Raw genomic sequence first — 6,947 nt, 5'->3', positions numbered from 1 at the left:
ATGATATCTGAGTGAGAATGACTAACAAAATCAATGGGGCCCCCTTGGAGGTCAGGGCCCCTGTTCATGTGCCCTGCATGCCCGGGTGGTATTTGGCCATGATTACTACAAGTTTAGATAGCTGGCTAGACTAACTACGAATCTAAACATTTTTAGCTGACATGGTTAATTGAGTGACTGTCAGTGACTGACATAATGAAAGGAAAACTGCTGATGCACAACCAAATGTCTAAATTGCAGCTGGTATATTATATTATTCTTACTCTCAATAGTAAGTTGAAACCAGGCTGAGTTCCTTTTTTTAAGCGACCGCTTATGCCTGTAACTGGCCCTGCCGGATTGTCAGGCAAGCTTAATCACGTGCACCTAATGATTCTGCTCACCCAGGTCCTTACACATTGCTCGTTTTGGGGGTCGGAGGTGTAACTGCTTTGATTGGATTGAATCCTGACGTTAAGTTTGTAAGGTACAGTGTCTGTGGAACGGAAATGTCTTTGTAATACGGTTGTACTAGTACCAAGGTTTTTTAAGTTGATCCCCCCTGATAAGACTTTTCACACAGGTACTGAAACTAACCAGGTGTCGCTCATTTAAGGTTCCATGTATACATTTCCCCTAACCACAGATCTATAATCAGATTACCATACTACCCACATCCTACCTTAACCACTACGGGGATGACATATCTGACCCTGTATCAGTGGTTAAAGGCAACTTCTACCTACTCAAGGAGGTCAAGAGAGAGAAAATGTGTTTTAAGGGCAGATTGGGTTATTTCTAGGGTCTAGATTCGATCCATATCGCCAAAGTATCGCGGGAAGATCCATGTTATAGCGCGATTGAAATTTAAGGCAATGTTCCTGCGTTCTCGGAGACTGTATTCACGGTAAACGCCATTGTCTCACGTCAGATGGCGACGCTCGTCCCGCAACCAATATCAGTGCATGCCGAATCGACTCGCTATCTGATGTAAGACGATGCGGTAAACGCTGCATTTTGTCGCCTCAATCGGAAATTACCTTTACGTTTTAACGCGGATCTTCCACTATACCGAATGAATCCAGCCCTTATTCGGAGGGCAGCTAACAAATGTGATTGGTTACGTTAAAGCAAGAAATATGATTGGGGTTAGAAAACAACCACACTGAGATTTGAACATCAGGGCATGAACAAGATTAGAATTTGTGACCTTCTGGTCCCTGTACCTAGTCCACTGCGCCACTAGGGGGGAGGCACCAGCCTTTTTACCGCACACATAAAGCTGTTCAGTCAGTCTGTCAGAATGACAGTAGATTGGAAATGTGATTGGTTAAGTATGTTGGGTTAGAGAACTGAAACCACACTGGGATTCGAACTAGTGACCTTGTGTCGAAACCCACATTTTCTACACCCTCTACCACCTAACAGGCTTTTCTTTATTGACTTGCACTTTATTGACTGTTGCTGCAAACTGCCTACATCCAACCAACCAGTTATTTTGCCCTCATAACAAGATCGAAAAAGGAAAACTCCACTGAGGTTTTAACATGAGAGGACAAGGTGGAGCTACCACCATATTGCTTATACCACTCCAATCCTTTCAGACCTACACAAGTATATAGTGTAGGGGTTAGTGGTCGGTTTGGAATTGGGCATCTATGGGTTGCTTAGGGGAAACGTGCATGCACAATTATTTACATAAAATGAACCAACCGTATGTCTAGTTTTAGAGATTGCGTATTCATTCAGAAAATGAACTTATTTTGTTGCTGTATTATTATTATTTTTTACATGTAATAAAACAATCTGCACTGTTACCAAACACCATGTGCTGTCTTCTATTCTGGTGGTTAAATAATAACCTGATTCCGTAACAAATATAATCAGCTATATTTACAATGAATTTAGACAGATTATACTTACATTACAAACTGATCAGACACTACTATGAGAGAACTATGGCCATGGTTAGCTCCCTAATCAGACAGCTCTACTGGGGCCTCTTATCAGTGCAGGTTGGAGTTGAGTATCAGAGGTAGTTCACTAGGGCCGGGATTCAATCCGATCGCGGATTTGGACATATGCAGCGTTTACCGTGAATGTGGTCTCTGTGAACGCGGAAACATTGCCTGATTGCCGACAAAGCGCAATCAGATTGAATCCTAGCCTAGACAAGCCTTAGCTTTACACAACAATAACACCCTACCAGAGACCTGGGCCCAGATTCACAAAACACTTCTTACACAAAAAAAGTAAGACATTTCTTCTTAAGAAGGTTTTGTGAATCTGGGCCCTGGAGTCAGCAGTGGAGGTGGTCAGGAGTCTGTAGTCTGGAGAGGGTTTTGGGTCAGGATTAGTTGAGTTAATCAGGTATGGTCGTGCAGGGTGAAAGGTCATCTGGTAGTGTTTTATGAGAGTTGAGTCAGGGTAAGGTCAGGTGTTAGGGTGATTTAAGTTCATCAGGTAAGGAGCAATAGGGTCATTGCAGGTCGTCCGGCAGGGTCTTATAAGGGTTGAGAATGCCCTTGGGGTCTAACATGGTCTTAATGTTCCCCATCAGAGCGACAGCCTGGCTGGCTTTACTGTAGTAGATATAGTTCCTCTTCTTCAGGCCCAAGCCGTGCTCTGCGCTGATGCTGCCCTGGAAACGGGCCGTCCACTCATAGACAAAGGGCTCGATGGACGCCAGGAGGGCGGGGTCTTTAGTAGGAGAGGTGATGTTCAGGTGGAGGTTACCATCACCTGGTGGGAGGTGAGGACACACACAGAGTCAGGCACACATACACACACACACGGTTAGATGGTTAGACAGTCACACACACACACACACACACACACACACACACACACACATACACTTATATGAGATATTGTAATATTCCAAATAAATTAGACAGACAAAAAGATACAGAAACACACACACACACAGATAGTCTTACCAACGTGTCCGTATCCAACCACACTCTTGGCCCTGTCTCCCAGGTGTTCTCTCATATCTGTGACCAGCTGGTAGATCCGTTCCACAGGAAGTGAGATGTCGTATTTATATGTGAAGCCATCATGAGTTAAAGCCTCTGTTACCCGCTCGCGCAGCGACCAGAGAGCCTAAACACACACACACAGGAACACACACACAGAAAACACATTGAGCCATCACGTCTTGCATCCTCCAAAGTTTTATCATTCTTTAAATGATTCTCTTTTATTTGTCAGTTAGATATCAACATATTCATAAATGAAAGTCACCTTGATTTTGGCCTCCTCAGTTGCTACGGTCCCGTCGATAATCAGGGATGATGTCATGGCCTCCTCCAGAAACTGGTGCAACTTCTCCTCATCGTGGGTGGGGTTAGAGCCGGACGTTTCTATGACGATGTAGAACGGACAGTCTGCAGAACAAAGCAGGAAATAGAGGCTTTGAACCAATCATAGTGTTAGAATTACTCTAACCGACAATTACTAGAACCTTCAGTCCAAAAGCATTGGAAAATCTGTGTGTGTGTGTGTGTGTACCTGTGATGGGGTTAGCCAGTTTGAGGTGTGTGTTCAGTAGTCTCATACACTCTCTGTCCAGGAACTCAAAGGCTGAGAGGATCTCTCCCAGCATGCCTCTACACCGCTGGAACGTCTGCAGCAGCTGCTCAAAACTCCCACAGCCTGGACACACACACACAATCCTATCATCACATTAACTTGTCATGACGATCATCTCACAGAAGAAACATCACATGCATCATATATTGGACTTGCTGTTTAAGTCTCTCTGCATGAGAGTGTGTAAAAACATAAATAAGTCAAAAGGAGGATGCATATGTGACATCCGATGATCACCAGTTACAAGGTCAGGAGGGGTCATGAGGTCAGAGGTCACACCTACCCAGGAAGGCCACGTTGACGGCTTTAGGTTTCCCTGGACACAGGATGGTTACCGCGGTGATGACCCCCAGCGTGCCCTCTGACCCGATGAACAGCTGTTTGAGGTCATATCCTGTGTTGTCCTTCCTCAGGGTGGCTAGGCAGTCCAGGACCCTCCCGTCTGCTAGCACCTACACACACACACACACACACACACACACACACACACACACACACACACACACACACACACACACACACACACACACACAGAGAGTATTGGTGCTCTCCTTTATAGTTAGTTGAATTTCAACAGGCATAGCCCCCTGTCCCCCCACCTCTACTCACCACCTCTAGTCCTAATACTGTCCCTCGTAGGGATCCGTAGCGTAACAGCCTCAGCCCTCCAGCGTTAGTGGCTACGTTGCCTCCTATATGGCAGCTTCCCTTTGCCCCCAGATCCAGAGGCATGATGTAGTCCCTGTCCTCTAGGTAAAGAGACAGGCTCTCCAACACACAACCTGCCTGGCACGACAGAATACCTAACGGGAGAGGGAGGGAGAGAGAGAGAGAGAGGGAGAGAGAGAGAGAGAGAGGTGAGTCTGGCTCAACTGGATTGGACTGTAAAACACTAGGGCAAAACCTTGAGAATTGGAACAGGAAATTTGACTGTGTAACTGACCACTGAATACTGACAGTAACCCTAGAATCACAGACGATACTGACCGGAGACGGAGTCGAAGTTGAGGACGTTGTTCATGAGCGCGGTAGAGAGAATGATCTCATCATAGACAGGAACACTGCCTCCCACCAGCCCTGTGTTACCACCCTGAGGACTCACTGCCAGGTTACGACTGTTACAGTACCTACAGGAGAAACACAACACAACATTATAACACAGGTACACTGCCTCCTACCAGTCCTGTACCACTACAACAGTAGAGGAAACCTGGCTTCATACACCAGAAGACTGGAGAATAATACCCAAGGATCTGAGAAACTTCCTCTGTAGTCTGGGGCCTCAGCAGAACCTCACTGAAACCTGCACAGAGATGAGATCAACACATCAACGCAATACAACCACAACAAACACATCAACAGCTCCTAACAACCCTACAGAGGAGACAAAGATAGCAAGCTCTCTCTTCCACAATCTCCCTCCTCTGACCCCCTTCCCTCCTCTCTTTCTCTCACTTTCTCCCTCCCCCTCTCTTTCTTTCTCACCTCTCACTGACTTGAGCCAGTCCACATTACTGGCCTCCAGTATATCTGGGTCAGTGATGGTTCTGCCTGGTATTATCTTGCTGAAGAAGGTCAGGTCCTCTGGAGTTACCCTGGAGAAAGGCCTCCTCTCTGGGGCAGCAGCGGGGGAAGGGTTGGGTCTCTCTCCCCCATCATGGAGCTCCCGACAGCGGACGCCACAAGACCCAGGCCTGGGTGTCTGGAGCAGGCCGCTGCTGAAGCCTGGGGGTAAAGTTCTGAGGGGACTCAGCCACCTGAGAGCAGTCCTCATACGCAACCTTCTGTGGAGGAGACCAGCCATGGCTGGAGAGAGAGCGGATGCCTAGAGTGGATGGGGAAGGATACTTAGATAAATAGCAAAGTGAATTATTTTGATGTTTTACATGCACTGACTTTAATTTAAGTTTGATAAAGTATTCCTGCAGAACTAAAACCAATCATATAACTACACAATCTAATTGTGTAAATCTAACCACAATCTAATGGTTTACACACACACACACACACACACACACACACACACACACACACACACACACACACACACACAATACAGTAAACTAGTGCCATGCAACAATGCCATGCTTCCCTTTGCTAACCCACTTTCGTTAACATACTGTACCTGTCACTGTAGTTCAGTCGTGTTTGTGCTATTCTTAGCTTCTAAGAATGTGCAATATTATCATCAGATTGACGACGTTTTCCTTGAAAGCAACAGCACTGTAACTTTAGTTCAGACCTGTTATGACATGGGCTATTATTAGCTAACTAGCTACTACACATGTCAACCACAGAAAAATACAAGATATGGCTATAGCTAGCTAAGGTAACATTACTTTGTATAACGTTTGCTACCAACCAATCTAGGCACGTTGTTGGATCCAAGTGTCTCTATTCATGTCGTATAATGTCGCAAATATAGCTATCTGTCACAAAGGTCAATGGCAGATGAAGCTACAATGTCAAGATTGTTGTGGTCAAGTCAATTGTTTACATCCAGAACAGCTAGCTAGGAACCTAGTACGTAAGAACTAGTGGGAGGTCAGGACCGTTTTGCTGAAAACACAGCTCTGAGGAGGTGCAACACAAAAGGGGTGTTTCCGGTTTTGAACCTTCAAAATAAAAGCTAAATCTCTGATAAAAACGCTCCTAAAACGTTAGAATAATATTTTATATATATATATACTTTCTTCTGGTAACCCTTCCAAATAACTATGCATGGAGGTGGCGTGTAATTGTAGTATTGGAGACTTGGTGACCCTAAGATGTAACCAACTTCTGCAATTCTCCAACTGTGATCCTTGGCGATTTTATTGCCACTTGAACCATCGTCCTCACTGTGCGCAGGTTATTGCCCTAAAAGTGGAGATGGGTATTTTCAGGCGTGTAGCTATCTTTTTACTGCCTGATTTGTGAAGGTCAACAACCTTTTGTCTCATTTCATTTGTGTGTTCTCTGGCCTTTCCCATTTTGATGGATGACTAAGGGAGTTGAGCCTGTGTGTCACCTCATTTATACCCAAGTGAAACAGGAAGTCATGGATGACCACTTAAGAGTTCCCAAAGACTAAAATGAACTTCCAAAAGTAAAATCTTAATCAGAATATACAGTGCATTCGGAAAGTATTCAGACCCCTTGACTTTTCCCACGCTTTGTTACATTACAGCCTTATTCTAAAATTGATTAAATAACAATTTTTCCTCATCAATCTACACACAATACCCCATAATGACAAAGCCAAAACAGGTTTTTAGAAATGTTTGTAAATGTATTACAAATATAATAGGTATTCAGACCATTTGCTATGAGACTCGAAATTGAGCTCAGGGGCATTCTATTTCCATTAATCATCCTTGAAATGTTTCTACAAC

General features: G+C 44.8%; 1 protein-coding gene across 4 annotated transcripts; it reads right to left on the bottom strand.

The window, feature by feature from the left end:
• Positions 1-1,015: 1,015 nt before the first annotated feature.
• On the bottom strand, positions 1,016-6,081 carry LOC311119546 (D-2-hydroxyglutarate dehydrogenase, mitochondrial-like). 4 transcript variants are annotated; one of them, XM_084194221.1, is made up of 11 exons: positions 5,913-6,081; positions 5,699-5,815; positions 5,059-5,398; positions 4,819-4,876; positions 4,561-4,700; positions 4,183-4,376; positions 3,857-4,025; positions 3,493-3,636; positions 3,226-3,368; positions 2,919-3,084; positions 1,016-2,721 (listed from the first exon to the last, which is right to left on the bottom strand). In XM_084194221.1, the coding sequence occupies exons 3-11, from the start codon at positions 5,375-5,377 to the stop codon at positions 2,459-2,461; spliced, it is 1,596 nt and encodes a 531-aa protein (XP_084050347.1). In that variant the 5' UTR covers positions 5,378-5,398; positions 5,699-5,815; positions 5,913-6,081; the 3' UTR covers positions 1,016-2,458. The 4 variants fall into 4 exon arrangements, with proteins under 4 accessions (XP_084050347.1, XP_084050348.1, XP_084050349.1 ...); XM_084194222.1 differs by having other exon boundaries at positions 5,699-5,780; positions 5,936-6,081; XM_084194223.1 differs by having other exon boundaries at positions 5,059-5,379; positions 5,699-6,081.
• Positions 6,082-6,947: the final 866 nt, after the last annotated feature.

The sequence above is a fragment of the Coregonus lavaretus genome, assembly GCF_964263955.1.
Source record: "Coregonus lavaretus genome assembly, contig: HAP1_SCAFFOLD_1072, whole genome shotgun sequence".
Taxonomy (NCBI): domain Eukaryota; kingdom Metazoa; phylum Chordata; class Actinopteri; order Salmoniformes; family Salmonidae; genus Coregonus; species Coregonus lavaretus.
This window is presented reverse-complemented; position numbering and strand designations above follow the sequence as displayed.

Excerpts from the sequence above, each read along its gene's own strand:
- LOC311119546 (XM_084194223.1), bottom strand. The coding sequence starts at position 5,377 with ATGGCTGGTCTCCTCCACAGAAGGTTGCGTATGAGGACTGCTCTCAGG. Across the intron at positions 4,877-5,058 it reads CTGGCTCAAGTCAGTGAGAG|GTTTCAGTGAGGTTCTGCTG; the intron begins GTGAGAAAGAAA and ends ATCTCTGTGCAG. Across the intron at positions 4,701-4,818 it reads GAAGTTTCTCAGATCCTTGG|GTACTGTAACAGTCGTAACC; the intron begins GTATTATTCTCC and ends TTTCTCCTGTAG.